An 18,910-nucleotide genomic window follows, 5' to 3' on the forward strand; every position below is an offset into this window, starting at 1 on the left:
ATGTAAGAAGTATACCTAACATTTCCCTTCTACTTCCTCCTTAGTAACTGATGTAGAATCAGTTACTTGCTCCAGAAGGGTAAGGGTGATTATGGACAAGTGGGTTGCTCAAGTGCACTATCTTACTCATCCATTTTCTTTGCTTTCAAAGGGTCTAAGGTTAGTCTACTTGCAAAATATTCTGCTGACACTACCTATAACTTCCAAGAATTTTTCTCCTTTTCCAGAACCAGTAGAGAATTTATCTAAAGTTTCCTAAGGGTTTTTAATGATATTACTAAGAATAATGTTCCCTTGCAGAATGTGGTTTAAAAAAATAATGCCGGCACAAAACTAGTAAGTAAACATTAAAAGGTATAGAAAGAGGCCGGGTGCCGTGGCTCACGCCTGTAATCCTAGCACTCTGGGAGGCCAAGGTGGGTGGATCGCTCGAGGTCAGGAGTTCGAGACCAGCCTGAGCGATACCCAGTCTCTACTAAAAATAGAAAGAAATTATCTGGACAACTAAAAATTAGCTGGGCATGGTGGCGCATGCTTGTAGTCCCAGCTACTCGGGAGGCTGAGGCAGTAGGATTGCTTAAGCCCAGGAGTTTGAGGTTGCTGTGAGCTAGGCTGATGCCACGGCACTCACTCTAGTCCAGGCAACAAAGTGAGACTCTGTTTCAAAAAAAAAAAAAAAAAGGTATAGAAAGAAACACATGTAAGGTTATAACCATTCCTTCCTTTCTTCTTCTTTCTCCATCAGTCTAGCTCCTTAAAGATCCTGACAAAGTCAGCAAGGTCATTTGGAGGACAACTGAACACAGAAGAGTAATTCTCATGTCTATCAGCTGTTTCTGAACTATTAATAAGCTGAATGTTCTTAAAACCAGCATTATCTATACTGTGATTCACTACATAGGTAGATTCCACTTTCCATCAGTTCCAGGTATCTCTCCTTAGTGTGTGCTCCACAGTTTCAAGTACTCAACCTTGACAGACACCAGAAAAAAGGCCTGTGAAAATGTGTTTGAGGGTGTGTGTGTGAGAGAGAGAGAAAAACATACGTGAGCTAACAAATGTATATGCCATATGTGGGAGTTGGGGGCAGTGGTATTGATACAGCAAGAATGTAGTGACTTACCACATGAAGATAATTTCCTCTTTGACACAAGAAAAGCCAGGCCCACACTTTTTGATGTAATAAAAGCTGGGACTCTACAATAAACAGATACTAAAACTCTGGAATTATCTGAAGAAAAGACTGTTTTTCCCCTCCTAAGATGGCCATAAGATTAGATGTGAAGGCATATATTAACTCACTTCTAATTGGGCTATCAGCTCTCTAGGGCCCCCTTTCTCCAGAAATGGCTGTTTTATCTTGAGAGTAAGAACTATGATCCTCTGTATGCTAAGCAATTTTTGAGGAACCTGGTTTCATTTGGAAATAAGAGGAATATATGGTCAAGCCAGATGATACAGATCTATCTTCTTTCAAGAAACTTTAGGATAAGAAACACCCCCCTTTCATTGGAATTCATTGGTTTAGTTTATGAGAAGACCCTAGTCTCTGGAGGCAGCTGAACTGAGCCATACCTCCGCCGAGCACTCATATCCACAGGCTCATCAATGATGTTTTCTTTGCCTGGCCTTCCAGGAGTCCTGTTGTCTCCATGAGGCCTGAGATTCCCATTGAGTTTTTCTTCATAGCCCTTGACACCACTGCCATCCTGTTTGGTGGGTAACTCATGTGGCACCTCAAGATTTGCCAAATCCTTTCTTTTCAGCAGTGCCAACATTTTCAGACGTTCCATGGCTTCATGTCCCTCCATTTTGAGTCGCTTTGCTAGGACATCATCTCGCTCATCTGCTGGGTCCAAGCTCCGCTTCAACAGATTCAGGCGAAGAGCATCTTCTGTCATTCTATCCATCCTAGAGAAAGAAAAACACAAGTGAGATCAAAATAAAGTTCCTTAAATAGTCTGTAAGAAAAGAGGCCAGGCACAGAGGCACATGCCTGTAATCCTAGCACTTTGGTAAGCCAAGGTGGAAGGATCACTTAAGGTCAGGAGTTCAAGACCAGCCTGAGCAAGAGTGAGACGCTGTCTCTACTAAAAATAGGAAAATTAGGTGGGTGTGGTGGCAAGCTCCTGTAGTCCCAGCTACTCGAGAGGCTTAGGCAGGAGGATCGCTTGAGCCCAGGAATTTGAGGCTGCAGTCAGCTAGGATGCCACTGTACTCTAGCCCCAGCAACAGAGCGAGACTCTGCCATAAACAAATAAAAGAACTCTAGAAGGGCTTTTAAATGTTCAAGTGAAAGTAGCAGTTGCAAGTCTCTCACTTTAAATCAAAAGCTAGAAATGATTAAGCTTAAAGAGGCAGGCACATTGAAAGCCGAGACAGGCCAAAAGCTAGGCCTCTTGTGCCAAAGAGTTAGCCAAGATGTGAATGCAAAGGAAAAGTTCTTTTTTATTTTTATTTTTTTATTTTTTTTTTGAGACAGAGTGTCACTTTGTTGCCCTGGCTAGAGTGAGTGCCGTGGCGTCAGCCTAGCTCACAGCAACCTCAAACTCCTGGGCTTAAGCAATCCTACTGCCTCAGCCTCCCGAGTAGCTGGGACTACAGGCATGCGCCACCATGCCCAGCTACTCAAGAGGCTGAGGTAGGAAAATTGCTTGAACCCAGGAGTTTGAGGTCGCAGTGAGCTACAATTAGGCCAGCGTGCTTCAGCCTAGGCAACAGAGCAAGATCCCGTCTCAAAAAATAAACAAAATAGGCCGGGCACAGTGGCTCACACCTGTAATCTTAGCACTTTGGAAGACTGAGGCAGGAGGATCGCTTGAGGCCAAGAGTTTGAGACCAGCCTGAGCAAGACCCTGTTTCTACAAAAAAATACAAAAATTAGCCGGGTGTGGTGGCGCGCACCTGTAGTCCCAGCTACTCAGAAGGCTGAGGCAGGACGATCACTTGAGCTGAGGAGTATGAGGTCACAGTAAGCTAGGATGATATCGCTGCACTCTAGCCCTGGGTAACTGGGCGAGATCCTGCCTAATAAAAAAGATAAAATATTAAAAAAAAATTAACGAGAAAAGAAATATATTTCCTAAGGTTACACCTGCCATAAATTTTTATTTATTTATTTTGTAGAGACAGAATCTTGCTCTGTCACCCAGTTAGAGTGCAATGATGTCATCACAGCTCATTGCAACCTCAAACTCCTGGGCTCAAGAGATCCTCCTGCCTCAGCCTTCCAAGTATCTGGGACTACAGGTGTGCACCACCACACCCTGCTAATTTTTTCTATTTTTAGTAGAGACGAGGTCTCACTCTTGCTCAAATTGGCCTTGAACTGACCTCAAGTGATCCTCTCACCTCAGCTTCCCAGAGTGCTGGGATTACAGGTATATGCCACCACGTCATGCCTGGCCCTGCCATAAATATTGATTCCTCTGATGGGTGGGGGCAAAGCCAACTGAAAACCTTCTGGAAAGGATTCACCATTCCAGATGCCATTAAGAACATATATGATTCAGGAGACGAAGTCAAAATATCAACATTAATAGGAGTTTGGAAGAACTTGATTCCAACCCTCATGGATGACTCTGAGTGGTTCAAGACTTCAATGGAGGAAATAACTGCAGATGTGGTAGAAAGAGTAAGAGAACTAGAATTAGAAGTGGAGCCTGAAGATGTGACTGAATTGCTACAATCTCATGATAAAATTTGAATGGATAAGGAGTTGTTTCTTATGGATGAGGAGGTTTACTGAGATGTAATCTACTCCTTGTGAAGATGCTGCAAACACTGTTAAAATGACAACAAAGGATTTAGAATATTTCATAATATTAGTTGATAAAGCAGCAGCAGGGTTTGAAAGGAGTGACACCAAGTTTGAAAAAAGTTCTACCATGGGTAAAATGTTGTCAAACAGCATTGCGTGCTACATAAAAATCTTTCGTGAGGCCGGGCGCGGTGGCTCACGCCTGTAATCCTAGCTCTGGGAGGCCGAGGCGGGTGGATCACTCGAGGTCAGGAGTTCGAGACCAGCCTGAGCAAGAGTGAGACCCCGTCTCTACTAAAAATAGAAAGAAATTATCTGGCCAACTAAAAATATATATACAAAAAAATTAGCCGGGCATGGTGGCTCATGCCTGTAGTCCCAGCTACTCGGGAGGCTGAGGCAGTAGGATCGCTTAAGCCCAGAAGTTTGAGGTTGCTGTGAGCTAGGCTGATGCCACGGCACTCACTCTAGCCCGGGTAACAAAGTGAGACTCTGTCTCAAAAAAAAAAAAAAAAAAAATCTTTCGTGAAAGAGTCCACTGATGCAGCAAACTTCATTTTTTTCTTATTTTAAGAAATTGCCACAGCCACCCCAGCCTTTAGGAATTGCCATGCTGATCAGTGGCCATCAACATCGAGGCAAGACCCTTCGCCAGCAAAAAGATTATGACTCACTGAAGAAGGCTCAGATGATTGTTGGCATTTTTTAGCAATAAGGTATTTTCAAATTAAGGTATGTACGTTTTTTTTTTTTTTAAGAGATGGGTTCTTGCTCTGTTTCCTAGGCTGGAGTGCAGTGGCACTATCATAGCTCACTGTAGCCTCCAACTCCTGGGCTCAAGTGATCCTCCCACCTCGGCCCCCCTGAGCAGCTGGGACTAGAGGTGTGCATCACCACACCAATTTTTTTTTTTTTAATTTTCTGTAGAGATGGAGTCTCGTTATGTTGTCCAGGTTGGTGGCAAACTTCTGGCCTCAAGCAATGCTCTCACCTTGGCCTCCCAAAGTTCTGGGATTACAGGTGTGAGCCACCACAACCAGCATATATATACATATATATATATATATTTTTTTCTTAGACATAATGCTATTGCTCACTTGACAGATTATAGTATAATGGAAAAATAACTTTTATACGCACTGGGAAACCAAAATATTTGTGTGACTTGCTTTACTGCAATATTCGCTTTATTGCAGTGGTCTGGAACAGAACTCATGGAATCTCCAAGGTTATGCCTACACTTCAGAAAAGTACACAACAAGATATACAAGAAAATTAATTACACTATAGTTTTCTAAGTTTTGAGATATATTTATAAGCATTGAAAATATATGACAAAACAACAAAACTCAAGAAAATAGAGCTATATTTTGGGATGCCATGATTATCTCGGCTTCTTGAACTGTTACGTAAACATCTGAAAGTAGTTCAAATCAGTTCTCTTTAATATACTACAATGATGCAAGAAGTAAACTGACATATTGTGGTTGGGAAAAACAAGAACCTGGATATTTGAATGTCTGAGGTAAGTGATCTTTCCTAACAGATGGCTTGAGAACCCTGATCAATTTATCCGTGCCTACCCTTGTCTATACTGATCTATAAATCCCAACTTTATGCACTCACAGACATGCCTGCCTCAAAATCCAATTTAACATGGATGAACTTCAAAAACATTATGCCAAGTGAAGTAAACCAGACATTGAAGGGTATGTTGTATGCTTCCACTTACATGAGGTACATAGAGATGAAAGTAGAACAGAGGTTACCAGCTGCTTATGGGGGGTGGGGGGAAGAGACAGCACATGGAGAGTGAGGAGTTATTATTTAATGGTAACAGTCTGGGATGAAATGCTAACAGTCCGGGATGAAGAAAAAGTTCTGGAAATGTACAGTGGTGATAGTTGCACAACATTGTGAATTTACTTCAATCCACTGAATTGCACATTTAAAAATGGTTAAAATGGTAAATTTTACATTACATGTATCTTACCACAAAATTGAAAAAAAAAATCACCATAATTGAGACTGATTACAAATGGGCACAAGTGATCTTTCTGGAGTGATGGAAGTGTTCTAAAACTGGACTGTGCTGACAGTTGCACAACTCTGTAAATACACTAAAAAAATCACTAATTCTACACTTAGATTACATCCCATACAGCTATAAAAATAATATGCACTGAAAAGGTGAAACACAAATATTCTCCATAAAACAAATGAATTCTGTAAAATGAATGTCAAATGTTGCCTTCTAATGCCTAACTAGGCCAGGTGCGGTGGCTCACACCTGTAATCCTAGCACTCTGGGAGGCTGAGGCGGGTGGATTGTTTGAGCTCAGGAGTTCGAGACCAGCCTGAGCAAGAGTGAGACCCCGTCTCTACTAAAAATAGAAAGAAATTAGCTGGACAACTAAAAATATATAGAAAAAATTAGCCAGGCATGGTGACGCATGTCTGTAGTCCCAGCTTCTCTGGAGGCTGAGGCAGAAGGATTGCTTGAGCCCAGGAGTTTGAGGTTGCTGTGAGCTAGGCTGACGCCATGGCACTGTAGCCCGGGCAACAAAGTGAGACTCTGTCTCAAAAAAAAAAAAAAACAACAAAAAAAATCTATAACCAACATTAAAAAAAAAAAAAAATGCCTAACTAATCTTTTTTGTTTTTCCTGTGCTCCTCAATAACAGCTACTATTTCCTAAGCACCAACTTAAAGCCAAACACGTTACTAGACACTGTAATGTGTTCTTACTTAAATCTTTTCAACACATTACTAAGTAGGTAGTAGTATACCTACTTCACAGGTGGGAAAAAGTATCAGATCAAGTACCCCAAGACTGAAAAGCTTTAGAGAGTGAATCTGGAATTACAAACACAGGTCTAGTTTACTTCAAAATTCTATTATAAAGTGTAACTCCCTGCTCAGAAGTGGAACTCTTTTTTTTTTTCTTTTTTAGATAAACTGTCACTGTGTCACACAGGCTAGAATGCAGGTCCGTCATCAAAGCTCACTATAACCTCAAACTCCTGGGCTCTAGTGATCCTCCTGCCTCAGCCTCCCAAGTAGCTAGGACCACAGGTGTGCACCACCACACCCAGCTAATTTTTCTGTTTTTAGCAGAGATGGGGTCTTGCTTTTGCTCAGGCTAGTCTCAAACTCCTGAGCTCAAGCAATCCTCCCACCTTGGCCTCCCAGAGTGGTAGGATTGCAAGCGTGAGCCACTGTGCTCAGCCAACCCCCAAATACTTAGCTTATATGATGTGTCCAGTTCAGAGTTAGGTGCTGGGAATAAAGATTTTTGGAAAAGACTAGGCTAACTGTTTTCAGGAACTGCATTGCAATAGGAGATGAATGTATATATAATGAAAACACGTACTTGGATATTTACGTGAACTCATTTACTCTGCCTTCCTGTATATACTTTTCATCTATCTATCTATCTATCTATCTATCTATCTATCTATCTATCTATCTATTTATTTATTTATTTATGAGGCAGAGTCCCGCTCTGTCACCCTGGCTAGAGTGCCGTGGTGTCAGCCTAGCTCACAGCAACCTCAAAATCCTGGGCTCAAGCAATCCTTCTGCCTCAGCCTCCCGAGTAGCTGGGACTACAGGCATGTGCCACCATGCCCGGCTAATTTTTTCTGTATTTTTAGTTGTCCAGCTAATTTCTTTCTATTTTTTAATAGAGACGGGGTCTCGCTCTTGCGCAGGCTGGTTTCGAACTCCTGAGCTCAAATTATCCGCCAGCCTCGGCCTCCCAGAGTGCTAGGATTACAGGCGTGAGCCACCACGCCCAGCCCATCCTCATATTTTACTAAAGACACAATTTCCCCACAGCCTAAAGCTGAAGCCTGAGAATCATCCTTGACTTTTCTGACTCCTAAATCTAAGTTACCAAGTCCTATCAATTCTAATTTTTTCCTCTGAGTGTGAATAAGAAAATATTAGTGCTGGTGTGTTGTTGCTAGCAGTCATGTTGTGACCATGAGGCAAAGCAGCTTGCAAATAAAGCACACACTGTGCAAAGCAGAGCACTGAGATGGGAGCTTATTATTACATAGTGGTGCCACCAGGTCAAATTAATCTGAAGGTAGTCTGTTACCTATCAGACAGGCCAATAAACTCCTTTATTGTTTAAGCTAGTATATGCTGGGTTTTCTGTACCTAAACTGAAAACATACTAATGGAAAATTCTGTCAGAAGTGCCAACATGAAATTAAGGCAGAGATACCCAATAGATAGTTGAATACATGGCACACACAGAGCCAGAGTTCAGGCCAGAGCTGGAGATACATATCTGAGCAGGTAAAGGAGTCGACTGAAGTAATATAGGGATTAATGAAACTGCCAAGAAAAAATAAATAGTCAGAAGGAAAAGGGCCCAAGATAGAACCTACATTCAAGGATTGGTTGGTCAGAGGAAACTAAGAAATGGTCAGAGAGCTAGGGGGAAAACTGGGAAAGCATGACATGTCAACAAATTAAAGTTTCAAGAAAGTAGTTAATTGTCTCAAACAACTGCAGTGGAAAAATGTCCAGCTTTAACTTTGCTGTTAACTGCTGTTAGAAATAAGAATGGACTAATGATAACAGCTCTGTATCTATGCTTTTCAAGTTAACGACTTACCCTCAAACCAAAATCCAGGTCTTCAGCAAAGACGTCGTGGATACTGAGTGGCAGAGGACAGGAGTATGGAGAGGGTGAAGAAAATGAATTAACATCTACTGAGTGACTGTTCTGTATTAGGCAATGTACAAATCCCTTTATATTTGTTCTCCCATTTAATCACCTCCAAGGATTAAGAGGAAAATCTAATTGTCAGCTAGGTTAGGAAACTTCAAATGCTCAAAAATTATGAAATTGAAGTCTATAGTTATATATAACGTAGCTTTAAAAGTTTCAAGTAGCAATACTCTAAAAAGATCATAAGATGGTTATGTTACTTCATGGAAAGTTCTCAGTATCTAATGAACAAGGCATAACAGTCCTCACGAAACAAAACAGTATTTCTTTAACACAAAAAATATTGGGGTTTTTTGTTTGTTTGTTTTGTATTTTGAGACACAGTGTTGCTATGTTGCCCAGGCTGGTATTGAACTCCTAGACTCCAGTGATCCTCCTACCTCAGCCTCCTGAGTAGTTGAGATTACAAGCATGTGCCACTGTACCGGGCTAAAAATAAGTTCTAAAAAATTGTTTTAGTTTCAAAATCCTAAGTAAGAATGAAAGTAATTCCTTTTAAAAAAAATTACCTTTCTCAAAAAATCCTGATATTTATCTTTTTAAAATCTAAAGACTTTAAAAAGTGAGTATTAACAAATGAGCAAAAAAAAATTTCATTTCTTATGTTTCCACCATTTTTTCTTACTGATTTCTCTCCCTTTGACCACTCTTCGAAATGGTCACAATATGGAGCTGAGAAGTTCATTGTTGTATAAATCATAGCGATTGCATGTTCTCCTTATTATGAAGTATTTCAAGCATGGAGATAAGTACAGAGGATAAAAAGAAGGTCAAATCTTAATATTTTGCTCCTATTTTATTTTCTAATTAAACTTGTTATTTTGAGATATAGGTTTATATAAAGTTTTAAATAATACAGAAAGATTCCATATACCCTTTACCTAGTTTTCCCCAATAGTAACATCTTGCAAAAATATAATATGGTTATTAGAAGCAAGATATCAACACTGATACAACCTATAGATCTTATTCAGATTCCCCCAGTTCTACTTGTATTTATTTGTGTGCATTTAGTCTTACAAAATTTTATCACATTTGTAGGTTCATGTATCCACTGGCCACAGTCAAGAACAGTTCAATCACCTCAAGGATCCCCCTCATGTTACCCTTCTATAACAACATCTTCTTTCACCCCCATCTCTGGCCACAGTCCAGTGACTAACCCCTGGTGACCACAAATGTGTTCTCCATTTCTAAAATTTTAGATTTTCAGAAATATTACAAAATTAGAATCAGGCTGGGCACTGTGGCTCATGTCTGTAATCCTAGCACTTTGGGAGGCTGAGATGGGAGGACTGCTTGAGGTCAGGAGCTCAAGACCAGCCTCAGTAAGAGCAAGACCTTGTCTCTACAAAACATAGAAAAATTAGCCAGGTGTGGTGGCACACACCTGTAGTCCCAGCTGCTTGGGAGGCTGAGGCAGGAGGATCGCTTCAGCCCAGGAATTTGAGGTTGCAGTAAGCTATGATGAAGCTACTGGACTCCAGCCTGGGCAACAGAGTGAGATTCTGTCTCAACTAACTAAATAAATAAAAATTGGAATCATACAGTATATAATTCTTAGGACTGCCCTTTTTCCACAAAGGATAATTCCCTTGAGATTCATTCATTGATCAAGTTGCTGCATGTACCAATAGTTCATTCCTTTTTCTTGCTGAATAGTATTTCATGGTATGGATATATCATGGTTTAGTTACCTACTAAAGGACATCTGAGTTGTTTCTTTTTTTATTATTTTTTTTGCTATTACAAATAAAGCTACCATAAACATTCATGTACAAGTTTTTGTAGGGACATACGTTTTCATTTATCTGGGATGAATGTCCAAGAGTGTGACTGCATGGCACATGAATGTTTAGTTTTACAAGAAATTGCCAATCTGTTTTCCAGAGGACCTGTTCCATCATATATTCCCAGATGCAATGTAGGAGAAATTCAGTTTTTTCACATCCTCACCATTATTTCGTGGTATCATTATTATATTTTTTGAAGAGAAGGGTCTCAATATATTGCTCATGCTAGAATGCAGTGGCTATTCACAGGTGTGATCCTAGCTCACTGCAGCTTTGAATCCCTGGATTCAAGTGATCCTCCCACCTCAGTGTCCTGAGTAGCTAGGACTACAGGTGCACGCCACTGAGCCCGGCCAGTGTTATTTTTTATTTAAGCCATTCTGATAAGTGCGCAGTAATAGTGTATTGTGGTTTTAATCTGCATTTCCCTAATGACTAATGATGTTCTTTTTACATGCTTATTTGCCATCTGTAATCCCTTTTGTGAAACTTCTGTTCATGTCTTTTGCCCATTTTCTTTTTTTTTTTAATATAGATATATATTTTTTCAGACAGAGTCTCACTCTATTGCCCGGGCTAGAGTGTCTTCGCGTCAGCCTAGCTCACAGCAACCTCAAACTCCTGGACTCAAGCAATCCTCCTGCCTCAGCCTCCCGAGTAGCTGGGATTACAGGCATGTGCCACCATGCCCGGCTAATTTTTTTTTCTATATATGTATTTTTAGCTGTCCATATAATTTCTTTCTATTTTTAGTAGAGACGGGGTCTCGCTCTTGCTCAGGCTGGTCTCGAACTCCTGAGCTCAAACAATCCGCCAGTCTTGGCCTCCCAGAGTGCTAGGATTACAGGTGTGAGCCACCACGCCTGGCCCCCATTTTCTAACTGAACTGTTTGCTGCTTTTTTTTTTACTAGTGAGTGTTGAGAGTTCTTTACATAATATAGATCCTAGTCACTTGTCAAATATGCACCTTTGTAATTTATTTTTCGTGAAATAAAACACTACAGATACATTTGAAGTACCCACCCCATGTAACTTCACTCCCAACCAATTCTCTACCTCCCTCCTCCTTCCTTCCTCAGAGAAAGACACTATGATGGATTTGTTACCATTCTCATTAATATTTTTATAACTTCATTGCATATACATGTATCCATAAATAATATTTATGGATATTTTGGATATACATAATTGTTTATCCATGAACAATATTTATGGATATACATAAATAATATTTATGTATATTTTTAGAAATTTTAATAAAGGTAGCTTTAGTACTATCCTTCATTTTGCTTTTCAATATTCAATTTTTTATATTTAAAATTTATCTAAGTAAATGCATAAAACTCTACTTCATTTGTTTTAACTGCTACGTAGAATTCCACAACAGGAATATACAATTAGTTATCTATTCTCCAGTTTAATATTTTTGCATAAATTTATTGATGTCGGAACCAATGCTGCAATTTCCAATTCCAACCAAGATGATGTAACAAGGCACAGATTTATCCTCCCACCTGAAACAACAGAAAACCAGACAAAAGACATGAAAACAAGGATTTCTCAAGACAATGGACATCAAGCAACAGAGGACAGTGACCTCATCGGAACAAAAACAGATGAAGTGAGCTCTACAACTGTCCTTGCTTATTGCTTTAGGAGAGTTTCCAGGGCGTGGTACAGGGAAGGGAAACTGAGGCAGAGCCTGGCAGACTCCCAAGTTGAAGAGATGGAGCTGAGAACATTGTGAGATAATGGCAACTAGAAGATTTCAAAGGACAGAGTATCAAGAAGAGACAGCTGTAGAGAGATAGAGAAGCCTGGAGATCTGCAAAATGATCCCCTCAAATACTGAGGGGATTAGAGTACTGATTAATACATGTATATAAGGAAACTATTCAAGACTGGAGGAAAAAAACCATCTGAAAAGAACAGAACACTCACATGGAGCGAGGAATAATGCCTGTTCTCAATAGCTAGATTGGAAAAACTCATAATTTATGGGGCACTGGATAGAGTACTCAAGAAGGCCTTATCTTAGCAGTGGGGAATTTTTAGCCCTTAGACTAAGCACTGTTTTGGACTGGCCTAACAAATCATAAAAGTAAAATCCCAAAAAGACCAGACTGTTGACATGTACAATAATTGAACTGCAAAACAACCCTCAAGAAGATTTATAGTAATAAACATAAAATTAACACTCCAAAATATAAAATTAACAATGTCTGGAATTTAATCGACAATTACCAGGCATGCAAAGAAGCAGGAAATCATGACCCATAATGAGGAGAATATTCAATCAATAGAAATCTACTTACCCATAACTAATTCTGTTAGAATTAGGACTTTAAAACAGATATTATAACTGCATTCCATATGTTCAAAAAGTTAAGTGGAGAAATGGAAGATGTACAAAAAGATGCAAGTTGAACTAGAGATTAAAACTAGTGTCTGAGATGAAAAATACATTGGCTATAAAGATAGTGTGGTACTGGCATAAAGACAGAAATATGATCAATGGAACAAAATTTACAGTCCAGAAATACACCCTAATATTTATGGCTAATTAATTTCCAACAAGGGTGGCAAGACAATTCAATGAGGGAGAAAAAAGTCTTTTCAACAAATGGTTCTGAGACAACTGGATATTTACATAAAAGAATGAAACTGGACCCTTACTTTACACCATATACAAAAATTAAGTAAAAATAAGGAAAGACCTAAATGTAAGGGCTAAAACTATAAAATTCTTAGAAGAAAACAGAGTAAATCCTTTGTAACCTTAGATTAGGCAAGTTTCTTAGATATAACACTAAAAACACAAGCAAGAAAAAATAAATTGGACTTCATAAAAATTAAAAACTTTTGTGCTTCCAAGGACGCTATCAGGAAAGTGAATTCTTACAACAATAAAAAGTCAAATAACCCAATTTAAAAATGGAGAAATGATTTGAATAAGTATTTCTCCAAAGAAGATATATGAATGGCCAAAAAGTATATGAAAAAACTCTCAATTCCATTAGTCATCAGGGAAGTGCAAATGAAAACCACAAGATACCACCCACACCCACTAGGATGGCTACAATATAAAACACAGATAATAACAAGTGTTGGGGAGTATGTGGCAAAACTGGAATCCTCATAAACTGCCGATGGCAATGCAAAATGATAGTTACTTTAAAATAAAGAGTTTGGCAGTTCCCCACAAAGTTAGATATTGAGTTACCACAAGACCCAGCAACTGTATATACCCCACAGAATTGAAAACATTATCTCCACACAGATTTTTATTTTTTAATTTTTTTTTTTTTTTAAGAGACAGTGTCTCACTCTGTCGCCCAGGCTGGAGTACAGTGGTGTGATCATATAGCTCACTGCAGCCTCCAACTCCTGGGCTCAAGTAATCCTCCGCCTCAGCCTCCGGAGTAGCCAGGACTACAGACTTTGCCTGGCTCATTTTGTAAATTTTTTTGTGGAGATGCACTCCCAGGCTGGTCTCAAACTCCTGGTCACAAGTGATCTTCCTACCTCAGCTTACCACAGTGCTGGGATTACAAGTGTAAGCCCCGGCACCCAGCCCAGTGGTATTATTCATAACAGTCCAAGAGTGGAAGCAACACAAATGTCTATCAGTTGATGAGCAGATCAACAAAATGTATCAACAGAGTAAAAAGATATCCTACAGAATGGGAGAAAACATTCACAAACTATTCATCCCACAAAGGACTAATACCCAGAATCCACAAGGAACTCAAACTCAACAAGAAAAAAATCAAATAACTCCATTAAAAAGTGGGCAAAGGACACAGACACTTTTCAAAAGAAGACATACAAATGGCTAACAAACAGTGGAAAAATGCTCAATATCACTAATCAGAGAAATGCAAATTAAAACCACAATAAGATACCATCTTACTCCAGTCACAATGGCCATTAATAAAAAGTAAAAAAATAGTGTATGTTGGCATGGATGCAGAGAAAAGTGAATGCTAATACGCTGTTGGTAGGAATGTAAGTTACAATCTCTAGGGAAAACAGCATGGAGATTTATCAAAGAACTAAAAATAGACCTACCATTCAATCCACCTATTCTACCACCAGGTATCTACCCAAAGAGGAAAAAAAAAACATTATATCAAAAAGATACCTGCACTTGTATGTTTATCATAGCCCTATTTATAATAGCAAAGATGTGGAACCAACCTAAATGTCCATCAACCAATGACTGGATAAAGAAAATGTGATGTATATATATGATGGAATACTACTCAGCCACAAAAAGAATGAAATAATGTCTTTTACAGCAACTTGGGTGGAATGAAGTGACTATTAACCTAAGTGAAGTAACTTGAGAGTGGAAAATCAAATACCACATGTTCTTATTTATAAGTGGGAATTCAATGCATGGTCATACAGAGTGGAATAATAGACATTGGACACTTCTAAAGGTGGGAGGGTAGGAGGAGGGTGAGGGATAAAAAATTACCTATTGGGTATATTATCCGGGTCATGGGTACACTAAAAGCCCAGACTTCACCACTATACAATATGTTCATGTAACAAAACTGCACTTGTACCCTTAAAATCTACATATTAAAAAAGCTCAAAATGTGGTATTAATATATATCCATACAATGGAATATTACACAGCCAAAAAAGGAATTAAATACTGATACATGTTACAACATAGATGAACTTTGAAAACATTATGCTAAGTGATGGAAGCCAGTCACAAAAGGCCATATAGTATATGACTCTATCATATGAAAAGTCCAAAACAGGCAAATCTGTGTAAACAGAAAGTAGATTAGTGGTTGCCTAGGGCTAGGGGAGGGGTAAACTGGGGAATGACTGCTAATGGGTAGGGAGTTGCTTTGGGGGTTGAGGAAAATGTTCTAATCTTAAGACTGTAGTGATGATGGTTGCACAACTATGAATATACTAAAACCACTGAATTTCACACCTTCTCACGGGTGAATTTTATGGTATGTGAACCTCAAGAAAGATGTTTAAAAAAATACACAGCTGGGTGTGGTGGTATACACCTGTAGCAGAAGCACTTGAGTACAGGAGTTCAAAACCAGGCTGGGCTACATGGTGAGGCAGTCTCCAAAAACCAAACTAAACCAAACTAAAACGCCAAAAAAGATGTTAAAAATACAGTTATCCCTCAGTATCCAAAGGATTGGCCTCCTCACCCCATCAATACCAAAATCCCCTATTTGCTCAAGTCCCTTATATAAAATGGCGCAGTATTTGCATTATAACCTATACATCCTTCCATATACTTTAAATCATCTCTAGGTTACTTAAAATATCTAATACAATGTAAGTGCTACATAAATAGTTGCTATACTGCATTTTTTTTTCCTTTTTTTTTGAGACGGGGTCTCTCTGTGTGGCCCAGGCTGGTCTCAAAGTCCTGGGCTAGAGCAATCCTCCCACCAGTAGCTGGATTACAGGCACAAGCCACAGGGCCTGGCTGGCTCTATTGTTTTTTATTTGTATTTTTATTGTTGTGTTGTTATTTCAAATTTTTTTCCAAATATTTTTCATCTAAGGTTGGTTGAATTTACAGATGCAGAACCCACGGACATGGAGGGTTGACTGTACAATGATGTGTGACAACACCAAATTAGATATTATGAGAAAAAACATTAACGAACCTGAAGTATATAGCAATAAATATATTCAAAGTTAAAGATAAAGAAAAGAGCGAGAAGTAAATAAAGAGTATCAGGGGCTAGGGATAACTTTAAGAAGCCTAATTACAGATAACTGGAGTCCCTCAAAGACAGGACAGAGATGGAGTGAACAGAAAAAATATATGAGGAAATAGCCAAAAATTTATCAAACTTAATGAAAACTATAAACCCACAAATCCAAGCAGCTCAATAAACCCCAAGCAAAAAAACATGTAGAAAACACTATCTAAGGCATATTATAATGAAATTGCTGAAAACCACTATAAAACCTTAAAAGCAGCTGGGAGGGCAGGAATAAAAAAGACATGTAAAGATAACATCAGATTTCTCATTAGAAATAATGCAAAAAAAAAAGACATCATCTTTAAAATACTGAAAGAGAAAAACCCTAACAATCTGAAATACCATACCTCTCAAAAGATCTTTCAAACACAAAAGGTTTGAAATAAAGATATTTTCAGTCACTTAAAATTTTTTTACAATTTATATTTGTCTCTTAAAAGTTCCCATAATGATGCTTTTTGGCCTTAAAACTTAGTTTTGTCTTAAAGCGTATATTAATATGGGGACATTAACTTTCTGGTTAGTATTTGTCTAGAACATCTTTTTTCATCGTTAATTTCAACTTCTGGGCCTTTATGTTTTTGACAGTATTTACCTGAATTTAATTTTTCCATTCAATCTAATATTTCTAAATTGACTAGTACATTTACATTTATCATGATTACTAATACATTTAGTTTTATATCTACCATGTTCTGTTCCATTACATTTACCTTGCTTTGTTCTGTGCTTTCTTTTTGCTCTTTTATGCCTTCTATTGGATTGATTAAAGATTTTTTTTTTTTTTTTTTATGCAGACAGAGTCTTACTCTGTCGCCCTGGCTAGAATGCAGTGGCATCATCATAGCTCACTACAACCTCAAACTCCTGGGCTCAAGTAATCCTTCTGCTTGAGCTTCCCAAGTAGCTGGGACTACAGGTATGCACCACCACACCCAGCTAATTTTCCTATCTTTTGTACTGATGGAATCTGGCTCTTGCTCAGGATTGTCTCAAACTTCTGAGCTCAAGCAATCCTCCCACCTCGGCCTCCCAGAGTGCTAGGATTACAGACAGGTGTGAGCCACTGCTCCTGGCCTTAAGTTTTCTTCACTTATTTTTTCTTTTATTTCAGTCCTAACTTGTTTTTAGTTTCTATGAAATTAGTCATTATCATTAGTGAGTTTCATTAGTGAGTCACATACAGTCAAAGCTAATTTAGATTTACCCAAAAGTTTTCTTTTGCCCACCATTCTTACTCAAATTTGTTTTTCTGGATGTACATCCTTTATTAGTTCTTTTAGTAGAATATTTAAGTGGCAAACATATTTAAGTCTGTCTATTCAGACATGTTTTCATTTCATTTCTACTCTAGAATAAGCATAGAGTTCTGTGCCTTATTTTATCTCTGTACTTTGAAAATATTATTTTCTTGGCTTGCTGCTATTTAGAAGTTTCCTTTAAGTCTAATTTTCATTCCTCCGTGGTAAAATCTATTTTGTCCTTTCTGGTTGCTTTCACAAGCCCTTTGTCTTTGATGTTCTACAAAACTACAGTATCATTAATGCATCTGGTGTTATTTATCCTTTTAGGATTTTCTGTTTTTTCCTAAAGTTGAAGATTCATGTATTTAGCAAATGTGGAGTACTCTCAGGTATTATTTCTCTCAATATTGCTACTCTCCATTTTCTCTATCATAGAACTCTTATGAGATGTATCTTGGACCATCTTATTCTAGCCTCCATGTCTCAGCCTTTCCCCCCTCCCCCATATTTTCCACTTCTTTATACCTCTATGCTGCATTCTGTATAATTTCTTCCCAGTGTTCCTAATTCTCTCTTTAACTATTTAACCCATATACTGAGGTTTTTTTGTTTGTGAGATGAGGTCTCACCAGGCTGCCTATACTGGACTTGAACTCCTGGGCTCCAGCGATCCTCCTGCCTCAGCCTCCCGAGTAGCTGGGACTATAGGTGCACACCACCCATGCCTAACTAATTTTTCTTTTTCTTTCTTTCTTTTTTTTTTGGTAGTGACAGGGTCTCACTCTTTCTCAGGCTGGTCTGGAACACCTGACCTCAAGAGATCCACTGCCTCATCCTCCCAAAGTGCTAGGATTACAGGCATGAGCCACTGTGCCTGGCCTACTAGGTGTTTTATAATAGAACAGCAAAAGGGTTTTAAGGTTATATGGTCTACCATATTGCCAATGTAAAAAATGCTAGTCTGGAAGTTTAAAATTTATTTTCATAATAACTAGGTCAGTATCTTTCACAGCAGACAGCCCTCCTAGCTTCAAATAAACAAAATAACTCCACAGCCACTAACTGCAAAAGGAAAAACAGATCTTAACAATGATTTGCTATCACTTTACCCCAGGGATCAAACTTGTCACTGCAAGCAGCGAAATAATCAACGTGGAAACAATCTGACATATCTACAATGTGGAATATATTTCAAATCAATGGACCTTGTCTCTTCAGAGTTGATATGAAAAAAAGGGGTGGTGACGGTGCACAGTATTCTAGGTTAAGAGAGATTTATAGATATAAGTAAATGCAATGTATGATCTCTGAACGAATCCTGATTTAAACAAAGCTACAAAAGATATTATGAGGAACAACTGGGTAAATTTCCAAATAGACTGGATACTACATAATATTAGGGAATTATTGTTAATTTTGTTGGGTATCACAATGGCACTGTGGTTGAATAGGACACTTTATTTTTTTCAGAATTATAGTATTAGTTTTCTGTGGCTGCTTAACAGATGACCACAAATTTAGTGGCTTAACACAAATTTATTATCTTTCAGTCTGAAAGTCATAACTCTAAAATGGTTCTCACTGGGCTGAATTCAGGGCA

At 38.6% G+C, this 18,910-nt stretch overlaps 1 protein-coding gene across 5 annotated transcripts in view; it reads right to left on the minus strand.

Annotated features, from left to right (window-relative positions):
- Nucleotides 1-18,910, minus strand: part of GATAD2B (GATA zinc finger domain containing 2B) — a 92,688-nt gene that overhangs the window by 17,154 nt on the left and 56,624 nt on the right. For 4 of the 5 annotated variants that reach the window (XM_045545135.1, XM_045545138.1, XM_045545134.1 and 1 more), the window contains one exon: nt 1,576-1,911. In XM_045545135.1, coding sequence (XP_045401091.1) covers nt 1,576-1,910 — 335 coding nt within the window. In that variant the 5' untranslated portion in view covers nt 1,911. Of the gene's footprint in view, nt 1-1,575; nt 1,912-8,390; nt 8,439-18,910 lie in introns of those variants that run through there. The other variant, XM_045545136.1, reaches the window with a different exon arrangement.

Source organism: Lemur catta, chromosome 3, assembly GCF_020740605.2.
Source record: "Lemur catta isolate mLemCat1 chromosome 3, mLemCat1.pri, whole genome shotgun sequence".
Taxonomy (NCBI): domain Eukaryota; kingdom Metazoa; phylum Chordata; class Mammalia; order Primates; family Lemuridae; genus Lemur; species Lemur catta.